The following is a 19922-nucleotide window of genomic DNA, read 5'->3' as shown; positions in this document are numbered from 1 at the left end:
TATTGAAAGAGGGCAGATTTAGATTGGATATAAGGGAAGAAATTTTTCACTCTGAGGGTGGCTAGACACTGGAACAGGTTGCCCAGAGAAGCTGTAGATGCCCCATCCCTGGCAGTGTTCAAGGCCAGGTTGGATGAGGCTTTGGGCAACCTGGTGTAGTGGAGGGTGTCCCTGCCCATGGCAGGGGGGTTGGAACTGGGTGATCCTTAAGGTCCCTTCCAACCCAAACCATTCTATGATTCTACGAATAGGGAGCAAACTCCTTTTCCTGTAGTTGAAATATACTTGTTTTCAGATAGCAATTACAATTACATCCCATTAATTTTAACAGGCTCTTCAAAGCTGACAGTCTTCCTGGCATTGCAAGAAGAAAAATGGCATTAAAGTAGTATTATTTAGACAGAAAGAGCAAATATTTGCTGCAGAAGTTCAGTTCACTGCAGAAGACTGCTGCTACAAGGTAGCATGAGTGATTTACTGCTTTCATTATTCAAGTTAAATAAATCTCCTCCTTTCCAAGCTATTGAATATAGAGTTATGCTGGCAGAGTGGATTACATCTGATCTGTGTACCATGACAAGTACTGAAAATTGTGGGCTTCATTGCTATATTCACCCACTCCTTCCTGAACATAAGAAGAAAGTGTCAATACACCGAGCAGCCTTTGCTCTGTTCCTTCAGCATAAGAAAGCACAAAGCTGCTCTGGAGATGTAGCGAGTACACAGTCTGACACCATGGAAACCAAGAGAAACTCCTTTTAACTCTTTCAACCAACCTTCAGGGTGTGGCATTAGACAAAAATTTTCCTTCTCATGAACATTTTATTTGCATATATCTCAGTTCGTGACAGGCTTGTGTTAATGCTAACCAAGGCTTATTTTTTTATTTTAAGCATATGGATGAAATTTTAATCACTGGAAGCAAACAGCCTATCTGATTCAATCCGGTTTCTGTATCATTTGAAAATGAAAGTATTTAAACATACTGTAATCGTTTCAGAAGAATAAGATGAGTTTCCTGCATTGCTCAGCAGATGGGCATCTCTGATATCAACCCACAGTCTTTACTCTGGATTTCACATCGTTTGGGAGGCTGGTAAGTATGCCACAAGAGCTGGGACACTATTTGAGATTCTGCTCTTTAGTGAGACTTCTGTTACCACTTTATCACAGTCTGCTAGCCTACCCACACCACCCCCAAACATAATCAAAGCCACCACAGAAAAAGAAAAATCTGAAAAATGAAGCTCCACAGTATTAAATCACCACTCAAAGTACAATGAGTTGTCTTGTGTTTTTTTTGTAGGCCGCTTAATCTACAGACTTGTCTTCAGTAGAACCAGGAAGATTCCCCATGCAAACAATACCCTTAAGTTTACTTGCTGTAAGTTTAGCATTTTGACTCTAGGAAGAGCAAGCCTTGTTTTATACCAACGCTCTAGCAGCAGAGGTGTACCACAACTGTCAGCTAAATCAGAAACCAAAGACTTGGTTTTCCAGCAAGTTTCACCAAGAAATTTAGAAAGAAAAAAGCCACAATCATGAAGGGAAGTTTTATTTGACTTGTAATGCCCACATCCTAAGATTAAAAGGTATTAAAAAAAATAAATTAGCTGCAAAGAAAAAGAAAGAAGCAAAACGAGAACAGATTTTTACACCTTTAGGAAATCAAGTAAAATTAGGCACAAGTTTACATTCATTAGTTTCAGATATGGCAGAGGAATGTTCTACTGAAGAGCAGTAAATAAAATCCTGTTTTCCTACCTTCTTGTATGAGACAGCACAAGTCATGCTCTTCAAAGCCACACTGATATCATAGATACAAGGCAGATTTTTCCTCATATTTTTTTTTAATTAATGTCTTTGTGCTTTAAAGATCATAAAGACCCTCCTAGAGCCATTTGGTGCAGTCTCTACACACACACTAAAGTACTGAGTACGTACTTTAACCACTGGTGCAGCTTGTTACAACCTCCACATAAGAAGTGAGTGTCATGCATATTTGAAATTCCGTTTAAGCATCAGAAACTACTGAAGGATTTTATTTCATAGCTGCTAAGCCACTTTAAATCCCCATCAGCGTTAAAATCTTGCAAGTGTCAGCCCAGAATGATTTAACCCCTTGAGAATAAGGGTTCATTATAAAAAAGGCAAATATCCTATCTCTAGAGATTCTACCTGAATACTTATCTCAACTGCTACTAATACTGAAGAATTTCCTTTGCTAAACATAATATACTGGGGAAAGAAGGATTTCCTAGTGATCCCTCACGAAGCCAGAGGGCAGGCAGTTGTTCTGTCGTAACCTTTTACACCAAGTGTGAGGTGGTTGCTGTTTCAGCCAAGCCCTGCTCTGGATGGGATCAGTGGCAGCAGCCTGAGTCCCTGCTCAGTGTTGCATCCCAAGGAGCTGAACACAGCAGGTCACTGACCACCACCCCTCAGGTCAGGGAGAGCTTCTTCCACAGGAACAGCTCCTCTGAACCCGCTGATCTGAACAGCACCCTTCAGTGCAAACACCTTTCTTCTGCCTTTCCTCTCAAGCTACACTGGGATCGGGGAGGGAGAAAGAACAGCAATGAAATGGGGATGGGGTGGGTACAGAGAAGTTTAACACCCTCTCCAGTAAAGAGAAAATCAGTTTGTCTCGGCAGACATCCTTAGCTTGTGCAGGAGCAAGTTAGTGTTGGCAGGTGAAGGGGGAGAACTCAACCTGCAAGAAGCTGTGGATGTTCTCAAGGAAGATCCCTCTTTACCTTCACTGGGAGGGTGGCATACCCTGTTTGCGATAAGGGCTAAAGAAAAGCATAAAGCTGCAATAAAACTTTCTTCCCTGTGATTGATTAGGAATTCACACTTTCTCAGCTTAAAAAGCCACAGTGAAAATTAGTGTTTGCTTCACAGGGACCCTGTTTCAGTACCCTCTCCCGCAAGGATGTGAAAAGACCAAAGTCAGCGGCCAGTGTTCTTGTCTGCACACAAAGCACGCAGGCTGCCCCAAGCACTGAGGCCAAAAGACACTCAAAGTAGTAAATAAATACACATAAACAACTTTAAAACTGAGAAATTAACAGCATTGATTGTTTAGAACTACAATCCGTCTTATTACATCGATCTTCACATTTTAACATCTTTGTAACCACTATACAAGCTGCTGAAGTTACTCTTTCTTCTAAACCAGCCATACAAAAGCACAAAGCACTATAAACTTGTGGGTTTTTTGGCAAAGTAACTTGCTTTTAGAATATAACATACCTTGAATCACAGTTTACATGTAGCAGGTGTGTGTTGTGCTAACACAACATCCTCTGTTTCTTCTCTCCCTGCATGCTGCCAGGAGCAAGACGCCTCAGAGACCTTTCCTAGTTCCAATTGCTCTCTCTTAAATCCTTCTCGTCACAGTTTATTTCGTGCAGCCTCACTCAGGTCAGCTGCTCCTTACTCCTGCCTCAGCACTGTCTTGTTTATTGCATTAATCTGTTCTCCAGGATCAGCCACATCAGTCTCATCTGCTTATAGAGCAACAGATGTCACGTGCTCTACACTTGCCCTCTTGCAAGCATCTCAGGAGCATTTATCTACTCCTTTTACATCCTCCTGTTTACTTTTTCCTGCTTACTTCCTGCTTTTACCAGCAGACTCCACATTAGAGATCTGAAGAGGAAGAAAGAAGACACTTGTATTCTCCAAGCCCATGCACTGACTTTCCATTCCTACGGAAACTCCAGATTTTACATATTGTTCCCTTGCAAAAATACAGCTAGGTAAAACACCTTTTATCTGCAACAGACACTAGGGATAACTAATCAGTCTGGAGAAAAAACAGTGAAGCCCATGTTTTTGTGATAGTCCCCATTTTCTTCTCTCTGAAGATCTCCCGAGGCTGGGACTTGGGGCTACATGTGGACTGAAACAAGAGAAAGCACAGGCTGGACCCTCAGCCTTCACCCGTGGCACTGCACTCACAGAGGGCTCAGCAAATCACTGCAGACCTCACACAAAGCCAGGACTGCCTCAAGTCCAGCACACTCCACTGCCGCTGTCCAGTGTGTGACTGGGCACATGTGCCAAAGCAGCCAGATTTCAGGTGCCGGCTGTGCGGTCAGTTTGAGAACAGCCTGTCCCAGCACTACGAAGACACACATACACATGGCGTTGGATCTATACCCCAAACTACGCTATGTTTCTTAGGACTGACAGACACAAAGAGTCCTTTCCTCTCTAGCAGCTTGATCCCAGCTCTCCAGCTATCCGTGCACATCACCCCTTTCGTACATCACATCCGACACCTGCACCTCTTACTACCTTGTGCATAACAGGAACAGGCACCACGATATTCCGGTTCCCTCTGCTTGTGCGCACCCCACACCTACCCAGTGAAAACTGAAACACAGCAAGGCACTTTGATGGATGTTAAAGACTTTGTGCATGCACAGCAGGATGCAAATCCACCCTCTCCTCACACTAGCTCACCTTAAGGGCAAACATAGACCTCAGCACTAAGCGAGGAAGACCACGGCACAGAGCCCATCATCTGGCCTGCAAAGAGCACCAACACAGAGGAAACAGAGCAACTTCCTTACAGCTTCAGACTGGTTAGAAAAGTCTGCGTTTTACTTCAGTGCTTTACAGAAGTATTTCTTCCTCCCTGGGAAAGAAATCTTCTCTAGTCACATTGCATGTGTTAAAACACATAAGGTAAAAATCAGCAGTAATGTCTGTAGAAACAACAGCAGAGAAGAACAATAATAAAAATCCCAAAGCAAACAAAGCCTCCTTGAGAAGCTAAGGGTCAAGTGGAGAATTTACCAACTATGTTCCTGCTCCCACACACAATCGTAAACATCAGGGATCATCTCCCAGAAAACGCACAGGCAAAACGGGTACATATGTTGCCCTAATTCAAGAGAACTGGGCAAAAATCTGGGCCCAGGCAGTTCATGGTTTATATGACACATTAAAAATAACAATAATAAAAAGAACAGGAAGGTGGAACAAAGAAGAAATTCAAACCATAAGCAGGCAAGTGGTCCTGGATCCATCCCAGCAAACACTACTGGCTACAAAAAGCAGGTCCCACCAGGTTGCTGTGTGTTGAGATAGTCTTGCTGCCACCACTGAGCATTGCAGGTAGTTTTATCCATCTTGGAGGAAAAAGGTCCTTGTATAAAACTTGTTTTCCTCCCCGACTGACATCAGATGAGCTCCTTCAGTGGCTCATTTTCACCAGGAAGCGTGCCGTTCATCTCAGGGGAAGTCTCGGTGCCCAGATATCCCAAGAGGATCTCACTGCGCCGCCGCGACAGCTGCAAAATGTCTTCTGCCAGCGACTGCACTGTTGTGTATCTCACGTTGTCCAAATCAAACATGTCCTTCAGATATTGTACTATCTGGTGCTGCAAAGACAAAAGGAAGGTTTACAGTAAGAAGACCTCCTCCCAGCTGCCAATACCAGCTGCCTGGACTGCAGCAAGCAGAGAACCCTGTAAGGAATTTTGCATGTCTGCCATCCCAGCAAAGATCTGCTTTAGGCTGGATATTACTGGCTAGATCCCTTCATGCCTCTGAAACAGGACAGCAGAGCTCTTGAAGTCAGGGAAAGCAATGTCCATGGCAATACCCATGCAAACATTCAATGAATGCAACAAAGCTTCTCATGATATTATCTACAAGAACAACAGGATTTAGGCTTTAAGGTCAAATAAATTGTGAGATCCCATGTTCTCTTAGACAACATCTTCTTTCAGCATATGCATCTGCAGTCTTTTCCAATACTGATGGCATAAATTGATCACATCACACATTCATTGCTATCAGCCATGGCAAATTGTGTTGGGAATTTTTATCAATCTGAATTCAGCAATCCACACCTCAATCAGCAGTGATTTTTAGAAGGCTTTTGTACAGAGCCAAGATTCTTAATACCACCTCAGTCAAAGCCAGCCATCAAAAGCACACATCTGCAGCTTTAAGCAACAAGACAGCAGGAGTCCCGCACAGACCAGATACAGGAAAGCCATCTTACCTTGAAGAAACTGCAGACTTCAGATAGCTGCTGCTTGGGCCCCAGAAAACCAAAGGCTAGAACAGGACTGACATGCTCCGATACGGAGTAGAAGTGAGAGATAAAGCCATCTGGAACCTGCCACAGGGAAGAGAAGAATTGGTCAGTCTCAGTTCTCAGACAGAATTAGCAGCTTATTCCCTATCAGCTACCAAATTCCATGTCAGAAAGCACCATGCATCAGTAACTGAAGTTAAGAGCTACTTAAGAACATCTCTTCCTGCAGAATTACATTTATCTTTCAGATCTCTTGAAGGATAACTACAGCTTTCTATCTTCATGTTTCTAAAGTATTTCAGTAGGAGACTTAATAGAAGAAAGTGAAAGGCAACTATCAGACTGTCTTTATAGACTCTCTTTATAATGTCCAGACTAAGCCAGGAAAGGGCATGCAAATATCCAAGACAGAGCTGCGTGACAGCACCAATACAGCTTCCAATGCTCTCATTTCTCTTTGTACCATCTCATGAGGCAAACCCAGTCATACCAGCTGGTTGTGGGACAGGAGTTGAAAACTTGCCAGAGGCCACAGACCCTGTGGCAGAACTGGGGTTGTGAAGTTGCGGCTTCCTGCTCCCCAGGTCCATGAACTCCTCTGCTGTGATACTTTGGAAGGCCACAGATTTAATGGAAACGCATCAAGTAGTAGCTAGTCAGCAGTCAGTGCTGGGAAGTGAAGCAGCACATGAGCCATTCACAGCACTGCCAGCAGAGGAACCACGATTCAGGAGTAGCCCCTTGTTGCCTGTGACCATTCCTAGGGTACTGTGAGCAGGGAGAGGGAATACCAGATAGGCAACATTGTCTTTTGAATCCTCACATTAAGAAAGAGGGAGAATAACCTCAGACTGATTCAGTGAAACACTGGCATGGCACTGGAACAATGACGGCAGGACCCCAGTGCTCTAAAGCATCACACAGAATGCGATTCAGTTCAGTCTTATACACTCACATTTTGTATTTTGTCAAGATCTAGGTGTTATCTTTTCAGCTTCGAATACATTAGATTCTTTCCTTTTTAATTCGTTTTCCTTACCATCAGAAGCCTCCTTTTTGCTTTCAGAACTGACCAGCAAGCAGTTGCTAGAGCCTACAATTAACAGAGAGACACTATCAGTTCCTGGGATTTCTTTTCAGATAAAAACAGTTTACCAATACATTGCTATCAAAATATCAAAGCAGTGGCCCTTTTGTGCCAACAACTCTAAAATTAGTGACAAAATCTAAGTAAATTAGAAGCAGATTTGGCCTCTCCAGAAAAGCCAAAGTGCTTTTGAAGATTGTTAACATGATCTGACACAGTTGCCAAACACCCAAGAATGCAGACTATAAGCAGAGAGCTGTTAAAAGGTGCCTCCCAATCATCATCTTCTCAGTCTATGAAACTAAACAGTCTTAAATAGGCAGCTGGGGGCCAGGACTAGAGGAAAGCGTTGCTATGTGAGCCTCAGCATCTGCTGAGGTACCACCAGAAATGAATGACCAGGTACAAAAAACCCCACGTGTTTTCTCCCTACATTTTGATCCTCTTATTCTCGCTCATGCAAATATGCGCTGTCATCTTTTAACATCTCCATAGCATCACTGATCAAGCTCACTAGAGAAATACATCTACTGAAGCCAACCAGATGCTTTCAAAATAAGGAAAGCTTTCCTGTAAACAATTTACATACACCAGAAGATTGTTGTTTAGAGCTTCAGGAAACCATAGTGTTTATAAAGAGAAAACTCAGCTCAGCCAGGACAGCCGAGGTTATACTCCTTCCTAGACTTGGCACTTCCATCTCATGCTCAGCACAAGGACTACTCGCTTAACGCACCGTCTCCTTGAAGCTGTCGGAGAGCCATCGGTTGCGCAGCACAGCCAGCACAGAGGAGGGCGGGTTCTCCAGATCCTCAAAAGCATCCATGAGGATGAAGTCCAGCACAATATCAAAGAAACTCATGCACACCACCTGTCAGAGAGCAGAACAGTCTGTAAAGGAAACAGGTTTAATAAAAAAAAAAGAAAAAAGATTAAAAAAAAGAGACAGACTTTACTCTTTTGGTTTGAAGCAACAAAACATAATGAGTTGAAATACACAATGTACAATTGCAAAATAGTCATATTTCTGGTTCTTTCATTCCTGGGCTGTTCCTACACATCCGTTATCTTCCAATCCCTCTGCAGCTTTGTAGAGGGAATGTCTTTACCAACCCCTCTTCCTTCCAGCTCCTGCTGAGTGGTTGGCCAGGTCTCTTGCTTCAGTGCATAATGCAGCATCTCCTCGTAGCTTTCCAGAAAAGCTTTGGGATTCTGGGAGAGCAGAGAAACAAAACACATTTCACCAAAGTTTGACTACTCTATTTTGAGCTAACATCAACATCAATGCATGCGACTGGCTGAAGTTTTTAACCAAAACACTGTGCAGAAAAAGAACTTGGTTCTAGGAAGCATGAATGGCTCCAGGCTCAGCTGTGGCTCAAAGCATCTACGTTGCTCCACTTTCTTCAGGGAAGTAGGCAGAGACACCTGTACACAAACTGATCCAGTAACGGACTAACACTATGCAAGGAACAATCTTCCTGTTCAGGGGCTGACCAGTGACTAAGCCAGTAATCTGAAAACTAATACGTTGTTGATGTAAAGATTTGATTTTCTTTTTCCTTTCCTACGGTCCTTGAGATGATGCCACTGTTGATGCACAGCCTGCACCCTCTGTTCGCTCCAGTGAGCCACAGTATCAAACTGTGGACAGGAGATGCACAGAGAGACTCTTTCAAGAGAACTTGGTTAAACGAGATTAAAAACACAAGTATTTTGTTTCTCACAACAGTCACCATCATACGAATGAAACTTTCCTTCTTCCAATACACTGGAAGAACTCTGGGTTGGGATGGGGGAACAAGTATCCCTGTGCTCAAGACACAACTTAGTTGTCATACAAACTTCCTACCTTTTCAGCTTTTGTCATCAGTCCTATCACCATTTGCTTCCCAACTTCCCCAAAAAACAGTTGATTGCTTTCATCCTCCAGCAGCTCCTGCAAAGGGAACACAAGAAGTCTCGTGTGAACGCCTACACCCACACAAATTCTGACTTGGGAGAAAAAAAAAAAAAAGGACAGGACATAAAGCAGTGTGATGCTGCATACACCAGTATCATTAACCGTTAATAAGCTGGAGTCTAGAAAGCAAAACTGCTCTCTCCAGGAATCAAGTTTAAAATTAGGCTGAAAGACTGGAAGCAGCAAGAACAGAGGTATGGGAGCCATGGGGTGGCAGTGGGGCCAGGGCACAAAAGTTGCTCTTCAGGCTCTAGACATACATTGCCAGGACGGGGACTGTGGTAAGGGGAAGGAAACCTTGCTCCCTCACATCAGAGGTTTGACTCCAGTCCAGTGAAAAGCTCTCAAGTGGGAGTACCAGCTTCTGGGCAACTCTGAAATTCCCAGACTTTAACTTCCCAGAACTAAACCAGCATCAGAGGCCATGTAACCACCACTCAAGCTGGGCACAGGGACCAGGGGATCCTCTCCCAATCAAATCCATCAGGACAAGATTACAGAGTTAAGCAAGGGGAGCTTGGCCTGCTGCTGCTTCTGCTTTTACTTGCTCTAGAGAGGCAAAGGCTTCACTCCTGTGCTGGCAGACAGGAACGTGCTGCTGGCAGCAACATGCTGCCGGAATCCAGGTGCCATTCTCACCTGGAAGGCCTGCCTGACGCAATGCAGCTTCGCAAGGAAATCCTGGTCGCTGTAGCAGCCAAGGAGCTCTGTCCTAGACAGAAAGGGGAAAGATTGCATCAATTTCAGCTCTCCCAATGTCTGTGTTCCTAACAACTATGCTCCCATGAAAAAAGAAAGTCATTCCCAGTCTGTGCCTAGGAGAAAGTTAACAACTGCATTCCCTTTGCACAGCTCCCTGGGGGACCACAGCACCCCTGCAAAGGCTGTTACAACACAACTATGCCAGCCAGCCACACAGAACAGGCACATTTCTCATTACTAATTTCCTGGGACAATTACCCTTTAATGTCTCCCAAAATCTGGCCCTAGTTCCCTGGGAAGTCTAAACCAGCAGGAAAGATGCTAAGAGTTTCTGTCCTCAAAGGGTTATTCTCGTCATAGGGCTGTTCGAAGGCAGATAAGGTGTCCACACTGCTCAAAGGAGCCTGAACACAAGGGCCCATGACTCCAGCTGGCACTTCACCTCAGCGTCCGGCACGCAACTTTCCCTTCTTTCACTAACTGCAGAGCTTCTTCATATGCTGCTACTGGCTTGGAGAGGTGGAACGGTATTTCCTCAAAGTGGAGAGAGTCAAAGAGCTGTAGAGGTGGCAAGAGGCATGGGAAGAACAAAACGATCTCGTTAAATATTTGCAAATAGTCAAAAACTGCACACAAGCAAGATGTGCCTTCTTCAGCTAGCAAACTTTTGTTGGTGCCAATTATTTCATGCAAAGTATTTCTTTTCCTGTCAGTTTCAAAGCTATCTCAACTCTGCCACAGCTCAGTATCCCCTAAAATTTACAGAACCAAGACACATTACATTACATTTACAGTACTTTCCTAGCTGTTATGCCATGTTTTCTACAGTAGATAGGAAGATGACACAGAAACGCTGGTTGGAAAGGGCTGCACCATGCCCCTAATGAAAAAGCTTTTCCGAACATCCATCATGAACCTCCCAGCTTGGGGCTGTTGCTCCCTGTCGTATCATCTTCCTCTACCAAGATGCATCTGGCTCCACTGCCTTTGTGGCTCCCCTCCAAACAGCTGGACTGCTACGCACAGCTGAAATTGAAGTCACCTCTGCTGCAGAGAAGAAAGAATCCTCGGAAATTGAACTGTCTTCATCATCTGTCCGAAGCCGCAGTGACCCATCCGTCAATGGAAGCATTAAAGTCTTCTCTGGAGGAGAGGAAGAAGTTGCATGTGTTGGAGTTTATAGACTAGCACTCGTCTTAGCCACTGTGCTCTCCCTCCCACCCCCACAAACTGCACTTTGTCACCACTCCATTGCCTAGCTTACAGAAAAGACACAAAAATCAGAAAATAAACTGGCCTTCTGATGCTTTTCTATCCCAGTTGCCATACCCAGATCCAGCAGCATGCTGTCTGACGGAAGCGAAGACCCAAACTCTTCCTGGAGGTGGTAGGCTCGGTGCAAGAGGGACTCCAGCTTCTCGGCGAACTCCCTTTTCTGGGACTCCTCCTGGAACACACACATATGCCACCCTTAGTTAGCCAGCTGGGCAGACAGATTGACAGCACAAATATGGAAGGAAATTTTCAGTAAAATGGGATTTAGTTTGCAGATTAAATGATTTAAAAAAAAAAGTGAGGGGACTCATTAATCCTACAATGCAGCTAATAACGCAAGGGGAGGGAAGCTTCTACACAGCCTGTTCAAACCCTCTGGCTTTTTAGCTTTACAATTTTGTTCTCCTGTTAAAAAAGGAAGAAAGATTTTAAGAACATTAACCTGTCATCCAGAAAAACAGGTATTTCAATGAGTTACAGATCACTTAATTCTCTTGACTTGTGACTTTAGCCTAATCTCAGGAAGGAATCACATCAGAAGCCTCTGTTGAATACAGAGTATCCAGAACTGGGTAACAGACAATGAGCCTTGGATTAAGGCGTTGGGCATAAGCAAAGTTTGCTGTAAGCAGCACAGGAAGATAGGAAAAAAAGCAAGAAAAATAAGATTTACACAGCATGTTGCCTTCATGCCCCTGTGTCTGCATGAGTATCTCACCCAGAAGACAAGAAGCACAAAATCTATTTTGATAATGAATCAACTGTTTTTAAGTCAGTTTTAGAAATACTATAGGACTCTTCAAGGAGAGACAACATGAGAATCCAGATTTGACTTGGATAAATATTATCCACCGCAAAAGACAAACATCCCACATACTTACTACACCAGGCCCTGTTTATACGAGGCTGGGAACACTTTTTGCCAGCAAGAACTCTGGAGAGTCGGGAGTTCAGCTCCTTTCAGTCCTGAGCTACAGCTGCTCTTTTTAGCTTCGTGATTGTCACTGAGCCTTTCTAGTTTGGATCTCCTCTTATCAGAGGTCTTCCTTGCATAGTCCTCAAGTCCAAGACAACAAAGAGTTGTCCTAAAATACTTGTTTCTGTAGCTGTAGGTAGAACAAGTTACACATCTCCCTGACCCACTGGCTCAGTGAGCAGGGGCATGCTTAGCTACTACCGAGTTACCACTTCGCTTTACTCATCAATACGTGCAGGCAGCTGGCCTCTGCTTCTCCACCCAGCTTCCTAGCAAGCGATAGCGACCATCAAGATCTCTGCTTTCAAACGCATCAAAAAGTTACAGACACAACACTGCCAGGCAAAATGCTATTTCTCCCTCTCCGGTGCTGTACTTTTTACCACCTTTTCCTACCGCAGCCTCTGCTGCTGGAAGACTTGTGACAGTGACTGACATAACACTGGAAGGTGGGTAGAAAAGCTGGGGAATGAGGGGGCGAGACTTATTAAAAAGAGAAAGAAATTAAAAACACCCACTCACATTTGCATAAGGAAGGCACAGCTATAGACATCTCTTAAACAGTCTGGCCTGCCTCTGCCCTTAATTTGCTCTTCTTTTAATCTGCTAATTACTGCTTCCAGCACCCAGGCTGGCCTTTCAGCATGTTCCCCAGCTGGCAAACGCAAGAGAAAAGTGGAGGCGTACCTCTGGGATGCTCTCAGACATGCTCTCTTGCTGTTTCTTGCTGTCCCAGGGCACAGGGGTGCTGGTACTAGCACTGTCCCTCTGCCTGATGGTCAGTGCCTGCTCCCACTTCTGCAGGGCCTCCTCAAACAGCTCCATGCCTGGCAGGAACCAAATACAAGCTGTGAGAGTCCCAGGCCGCTTAGGAACAAGGCGATACAGCACGAGTCTTTGCTCACTGAGACAATCCAGCAAATACTGTTCTCTGAACAAGATGAGCCTGTTGCTCAAAGCACAGTATTTTGGAAATAAATTATTCACTGAGAAAACAGAGAAACGTTTCTTTAGGAGAAGATGGGATTTTTACAACTAACAAGTGACTCAGCTTAAGTTGAGAATGAGAGAGAGCTTCCTCTTAGAGCTCTACATCAAGCTGCTGATGCTCTATGTCAATTTACCCTCTCTTTTTGCTCTCACAGTGATAAACAACCACTCCAAGGTGATGTTACCCTTGTGCTTGTTTACCTTGAACATAGAGGCTTTCTGCACTGGAATCACCAATGGCTCCAGCATCTCCCATTGCCTGGGCCTCCCACATCCCTGCTGATGCTGGTGTTGGACTTGAAGAGTTGACTGCTACCATCTGCAAGAAAGGAGCAGAGAATAGCAACTGCCTTTTGAATTCTCTCCAAGGGTAGCAGTGTTAAGACCACACAAACACCACCACCAGTTAAATCTGGACTACAAGCCATTTCCCTTCCCCATGTTTACTCTTAGGCTTCCCTATATCAATACTCCCTTGCCTGGAAAGGAGAAGGTACCAAGGGTTACTGGCCCTGTCCCACTTGCATTCACGCTACGCTGTCAACTGCCGAGAGCTGCAGATACGGTAAAGTGAGAAGCCCTCCCCTTCTTCACCCAGCACCACAGCAGCCTCTTCGAAAGCACAGAAGTTGTGTGGGAAATACCTTCCCAACCAATCTACACTGAAGCTTCATTAGGAAACGGCGAGCTGAGTAACAGTGATCACTAGCAGGAGAGCGCTGACAGAGGTGACAGCCCAAGAAAGCTCCAAAGCAATTGCTACAAAGGCACAAGGATTTTGATAGAAAGTTGATGTCAGCCCCAGTTGCTGGTGCAAAGAATGCTGGAAGTGGGGAGGAAGCACCAACAGCCTAAACAAAGGAACAGATTACCAGTAAAACTACAGCTGAGGACTTTGGCCAGGGAGATCCTCGCCCTTCTCTTTGTAACAAAACCTTCTGCTGGGAGAACTGAGCACTGAGATCCACATGGCAAATTGTCAGCTGTCTACAATTTCACACGAGTGCATAAATATCTTTTGAAGTCTGACCCGATAAAGTGCTGGGTTCAGACGCTATCGATGATGAGTATTTTCACATGGCTTGGAGGAAAATGTCCAAACATGAGCCTGATGCTAGGAAAAAAGCTACAATAACCATCTGACAGATGAGTTCCTGCCCTGCCTCCATGGATTAATCTCTGTGGAGTGTTAATAAATCACCTTGAGATCCAGAACTGCAAATCATCAGTTCACTGTTGCTGACTTATTTACTAGATGGCAAAGGGCAGCCCCAGGAAGCAGACGAGAGAGCAGGCAGAAACTGCAGGTGTGCGAAGGAGGAGCTGTTTTCCCATAAAGTAACATGAAAACAATGAGCACGGTGTCACAGACGCTCAGCTCCCACACAACGCAGGGGGTACGGGAACAGATCCCTCTCTGTGTGGATATCCCCAGCCATGCACTGGCAGTGGAAAAAGGAATTTAGACCGTTTTTTATCTAAAGACAAACAGACTTAAGCAATACAAAACTCAGACAGCATCTGTGGGAAGGGAGAGGCCACGGGGGAATTAAGTGGACGTGAGAGTCCCTGCAGGGAGAGAGAGGCCACATGTGTCCGCACTGACGCGTCCCATCATATCCCAGTTACCCCAGGGGAACACTGGTGCAGGGCTGCATGCCCAGCGCCGGGCCAGCACTGCCGCCTGCTGGAGACACTCTTTCAGCCAGCACAGATTTTTGGCAACCTTCTGGTGCTTTAACCATCCAGGAGAAGCTAAAATACAGCAGTGCCTGTAGATACTGTAGGGCGCCGACACTCCCTTCGAAGGGGTGATTTTTCTCCCACTTTCCTGCCTCAGCATTACTAACCAGCCACCGAGGCTGGGTGCTCTCGCAGGTGACACCAAGGGAGGGGGTGTTTCCCAGGAAGTCACAGCGCACAAAGCTGCAGAGGTTTGCTTGTGCTGCCCACTGCTCCAACAGCAGCAAATGAGGCTTTGAGCAATGGGGATGTAAAACGGGTCTTGAAGCCACAAATGCTCCCCAGCACTTCTGGGTTTGGTCTCACAAGAGGTGGATATGAGCAGTGGTGGCTTCTGCTGCCTGGTCAAGCCTGAATTACCTGTATTTACAGGATGCTTCTGGCTTTGGAGGTGGTAGAACAACTAGGCTGTGTTCTCAACCTGCACTGTTTCCCAATCAGAGCTATTTGATTTTGGTAGTTAACTTGGTTTTATCAACCAAGCAACCTGTGAGCAGCTGCAGCACAGAAGGGCTGTGCTGGCACAGGGACTGCTGGGCCACCCAAAACCCCACTGCAGCAGGAAACAAACAAGCTCCCCATTGCTACAAGACCCAGCAACAACTCAGCCTCGCTCCTTGAGGGTCACAGAGAACCCCCAGGAATCATGGCCATGTCCTACACGCAAGTCTCTCCTCCAGCCTCTCGCGTGCCAAAGAAGTGGGAGGTACCCTGGGGATCTTGGCCACAGGAAAAGGTTGCTTTGATTCCACTCAGGCAACTCCAGTCACTGCAAGGTTAATATCAGAGTCCGCCCTACAATTATGCCATAACCTGTTCTGCTTCAAAAGCTCTGGCATTATCCATTGGCCAGTGCAAGCTCAAGGACCTGGTGATCTTGTCACAAGTAGGTGCACTTGTATATCCCAGCCCTGATTCTCCCAGTCCAGCTGAGAAGGTCCTTACCGAGGCGAGGCTGTGGGAAGAACTGGAATGTTTGCTGGGTTCAATGGAGGAAATCCCACTGAGCGTGTCATTGCTCTTGCTGCCAGGACTCTGGACTCTCTTGCTGGAGTATCCTGCAGTTGGGAAGGTCACACAAAAACAGGATTTTAGGCCTGGTTCACTGCAGCTGTGAATAGGGGGGGAAACATCACCCTGTCAAGGTGACTGTGGATGGACAAAGCAGCATCCAATACCTAAAAATGAGTCATGGATCTCCTGTACGCTCTATTTTGCTCTGAGACACTAAGCAAGTTGGTATCAGTGGGGATCTGAGGCTGAGGAATGAATATTTATTCACCACTTATGGATGGCAGGAGACAAGCACAAGTAGAAACCATCAAGAAGAAACTCCTCCAGCTTCCCTCGGGCCAGGCAGAGCACAGACATCGCTCCCTTGGTTATTATTAAAAATGCTTAAATATTTTCATACATTTCACAAAACAAACACTTAATCCCTGAAGTGCTTTGCTGAGTACCTGTGTCATTTTCACCCCCAAAATCAATACAATCAGATGAAGAAGCTGCTCAAGGCGCAGGAGCCACTGCAGAGCTGGATGGACACTCCTGACTCCCCAGCCTGGCCAAGGCCACCCTTCCCTCCACCGCCCAGCCTCGCCGATGTGGCTGCACACAGGACCCCTGGGTCAGGCACCACATTGGCATCACCAAGATCAATATGCAACCAGGTCACTGTGCGCCCTGGGTCGTCATTATTGGGAGAAGCATGGTGTAACGGGTCCACAGTCTTTCTGTAGGAAGGAGAATGGGAACTGCAAACCTTGGTGAAAACCTCAGTGTCACTTTTTTCTTGCAAGGGCTTTGAGCTCAGGGTCTCTCTCTTTCCTCCACTAACCCTGTGTTCATGGCACTGTGCTTCGGGCTTCTAATTTCATTCTGCATCAATGCACTACACCAATGGCTTTGCTTTCCTCTCCTCTCAGCTGTCAGGAACTTCCCATCACTCCCTGTACACGCTTTTAGCTCCCTCACGGAAGGCTTTTGGACATTTTCCCTTTTTGCAAGGCCAACCTTTCTTCACGGAGGAGATCCTTCTGGTTGGCAAGATGGGCACTGTGATCCCTCCAGGTTTAAAGCCGCACTTCTCTGGAGCAATCTGCTTCTTCCGACGACGACGACGCTTCAGCTGATGAGCTGCAAGAGCCAACGCAACCGTCCCGAGAGCTGTAGCAAACAGCACCTTACGCAGGCCTGGAGAGAGCCGCAGCTGAGAGAAGACAGACTTTAAACACAAAAGATATGAAAGAGCAACAATGAAAAACCAATTCCACCACCCTTTCTTTTTTTTTTAAAGCAGTCAAACATAAGACACCTTAGCATTCCCCCTCCCACTCGTAAAACACGACTCTTCCTCCACAACCAAGACTTGGCAGCAGAGAAACTGAGGAGCATTATTTGACAGAACCTGGAGAACTTGGTCTCAATGCTCATTACCAAAACGCACTGCAAAATTCGCACACAGCCTGTAACAGATTTAATCTGAGTTGCCCAAATTCAGCTCTGAAACCCTGGTATGTAGCTGAGCTTTATTACCCTAAGTGTTGCATTACTAGAAGTGGGAAAAACATTACTCTTCTTTAAAACAAAGGGGTTTTTTAGTGCCTTTGATAAAGGGAAAGGTTGAACCTGGGCAGTCTCCTGGAGAGCGATGTGGGAAGCACTTCTCTCCCCTCTCCAAGTCCTTCCTTCTCTCTCACCACCTCAGGCTCCCCAAGCAATTCTTACAAACCTTCAGGCTGCCCAGGTCCCCCAACATCACCCCGTCATGCCTCTGTCCCTCACTACTAACACAGACAATCCTCAAAGAGAAAACTCAGGCAACCCGACAGAAAAGCCTTTCCTGCTTGTTGTACCTGCCCGAACGTCGTGTACACAAACACGGGGATCTCTGCCACGGTCATTGCCAAGGCCTGGATGATGGACATTCCCTCTGTCCTTCTAAATGCCATGTCTGCACAAGGATGTCAGCACCTCCAGAAGCCACGAAGGGGAAGAGCACTTGTGGATGCTGTGTGAGCTGCTCACAAAGAAATCCAACTTTTCTCTGACATCTGGCTGAGAGTCCTGCGGTCGCCTTCATCCAGCAATCCTCCTGCAGGAGGAGGAGAAAAATCAGGTGAGGGAAGGGAACACAGGACCTGCACTTCCTCGTACCGCACTTCACAAACCACACACCAGGTCACTTGGAGCAGCAATGCTGCTAGAGCCCAGCAGGAGATGTAAAGAATTTTCTCACCAACAGCAGCAATTTTTTTTTGTTTGTCCTACCAACCACAGGGGCAGATTCCCAAACTGCTCTACAGCAGCAGCATCCTTGGACTCAATAGCTGCCAGGGATTTCCACACAGAATCAGCTGCACGTGGCTGGAGAGATTTTGTTTGCAGTCCCCATATAAAAAAAAAAATCATTACAAATGACTGTATGTACACTTTCACTGTCAAAACTCCCCTTGCCTACAGTGTTCTGTGCATCAAAGACCAACCAAAGGGTGTTTGCCCAGGAGGTTTCAACACTGCTTGAGTTTATGCAGAGGTTTGCTGGCCGTGCTGGGAGCTGGGGAGAAGGGACGCACTTCACGTCAAGGACAGAGCTACGGAAGAATGTATTGAAACCAGAGGGGGTCATTTTTTAAACGCCACAAAGTTATAAACTCTTTGGTCCCGTGCCCTGCCAGGCCAGCCTTTGCAGTGAGTCGCCACTGCACAGCAAGGAGATGCTGCTCTTTTTCCGTGCATGGCCACGCTCCGGCCACGCCGGGCTCTGGTGTCTCCCCACACTGACCAGCTAAACCCATCCCGGGTGTTAGTCGTGTGACACCCCCCGATTCCTGCCCGACCGCAGGGCTGACAGCAGCCTCACACCCCACGGCCCCGTGGGTCGGTGTAGCCCGTCTGGGAGCTGCATCTGGAAACGGTTTCAAGGCGGCTGCAGCCCGCCAGGGCAGACACGGTGACGGGCTCTCCCCACAAGGTTAAACGCAACGCTTTGGCCAGAGCAGAGACGGGAGGGCAAAGTACAAGAAATTTTGGGCACAGAAAGCAGCCTGGGGGTTACTACGCTTGCCCGGCGGGCACACGCAGCAAGGGACCAGGGCAATCCCTCCGTCTGGGGCACCCCACCGCAGCCCTGCCGCCGCGGGCTCTTGTGGCGAGGCAGTGCGGGCACCCCCGGGCGCGGGGGCGTTCAACCCCTCGGCCGGGCAGGCCCGGGGCAGGGAGGTCGCCGCGGGACACCCTGTACCGGCACCGCAGCAAGCCGGCGCCCTGCAAACGGAGCTCCCCGGGCTCTCCGCACCCCGGGAGCGTCCCCAAACCCCCCGCACCCCCGGGCAGCCCCCAGCGCGCTGGGGTCACTCAGGCCCCTCGCACCGCGGGGGGATTCCCCGGGCCCCCTACACTCACGCACCCCAGGGCGCCGCCCGCACTCCCCGCATCCCGGAGGGTCCCGCACACGCTGCACCTCATCGCGCCCCCCCAGCCCCAGGCCTAGCTCCACCCGGAGGTCCCCACTCCCCCCCCCCCGCTAGTGATGGTGCGGCCCGCCCTGCCCGGTCCCGCGAGGGAGAGAGCCGGCCGGCACCACTCACCGCGGCGCGGGGGCGCGCAGCCCCGCTCGGCGCCCTCTCGCCCGGCCGCACGCCATGGCCGCGGAAGGGCAGCGTCTCCTTCCCCCGCGCCGCAGCCTACCCTGCGCGGGGGCGGGGCCGACCGCAGCGGGACAAAGCCACGCCCTCCCGCGCCCCTCTAGCCAATAAGAGCGGCGAGCTGCCTGCCGGTGCACCAATCAGAACGCTTCCGGGCCCGGCTCGAGGATGCGGCGGCGAGTGCGGCTGAGCGGCGAGGGGAAGGGGCGGGGCGAGCGCCCATTCGGCGGCGGCTGACAGCTCCCCCCGCCGGGCGGTCCCGCTTAAAGGGGCCGCGTACGCCACCCACGCCCCCGCCGCCCGAGGCGCTCCTCGGGGAGGCCGGACCCCCGCAGCCTGTCGCCACGGCTCGGTGCTCCCCTCCTGACGCCGCGCCGCCCGCCCGCTGTCTCGGCGACGTCAGGCCCCGCCGGTGCCACCGAGCCCTTTTAAGAGGCCGCGGCGCGGCTCGAGGAGGGCATCGATCGGCGCTATAAAGG

At 47.8% G+C, this 19922-nt stretch overlaps 1 protein-coding gene across 3 annotated transcripts; it reads right to left on the bottom strand.

The window, feature by feature from the left end:
• Positions 1-3036: 3036 nt before the first annotated feature.
• Positions 3037-19414, bottom strand: MIGA2 (mitoguardin 2). 3 transcript variants are annotated; one of them, XM_086625136.1, is made up of 16 exons: positions 19387-19414; positions 17653-17891; positions 16811-17021; positions 15743-15855; positions 13256-13373; positions 12752-12891; positions 11143-11260; positions 10856-10956; positions 10256-10371; positions 9751-9823; positions 9001-9087; positions 8262-8360; positions 7885-8019; positions 7101-7154; positions 6026-6142; positions 3037-5396 (listed from the first exon to the last, which is right to left on the bottom strand). In XM_086625136.1, exons 2-16 carry the CDS (start codon positions 17746-17748, stop codon positions 5196-5198), a joined length of 1779 nt encoding a protein of 592 aa, XP_086481262.1. In that variant the 5' UTR covers positions 17749-17891; positions 19387-19414; the 3' UTR covers positions 3037-5195. The 3 variants fall into 3 exon arrangements, with proteins under 3 accessions (XP_086481262.1, XP_086481261.1, XP_086481263.1); XM_086625135.1 differs by having other exon boundaries at positions 17653-18163; positions 19387-19406; XM_086625137.1 differs by lacking the exon at positions 19387-19414 and adding an exon at positions 18068-18092.
• Between the last annotated feature and the right edge of the window lie 508 nt (positions 19415-19922).

This window comes from Tauraco erythrolophus, chromosome 22, assembly GCF_009769465.1.
Source record: "Tauraco erythrolophus isolate bTauEry1 chromosome 22, bTauEry1.pri, whole genome shotgun sequence".
NCBI lineage: Eukaryota > Metazoa > Chordata > Aves > Musophagiformes > Musophagidae > Tauraco > Tauraco erythrolophus.
This window is presented reverse-complemented; position numbering and strand designations above follow the sequence as displayed.

Coding starts and splice junctions, on each gene's coding strand:
- MIGA2 (XM_086625136.1), bottom strand. CDS start 17,748: ATGGCATTTAGAAGGACAGAGGGAATGTCCATCATCCAGGCCTTGGCA. Junction 10,957..11,142: donor CAGCATGCTGCTGGATCTGG/GTATGGCAACTG, acceptor CCTCTCCTCCAG/AGAAGACTTTAATGCTTCCA. Junction 7,155..7,884: donor CCGACAGCTTCAAGGAGACG/GTGCGTTAAGCG, acceptor TGTTAATTGTAG/GCTCTAGCAACTGCTTGCTG.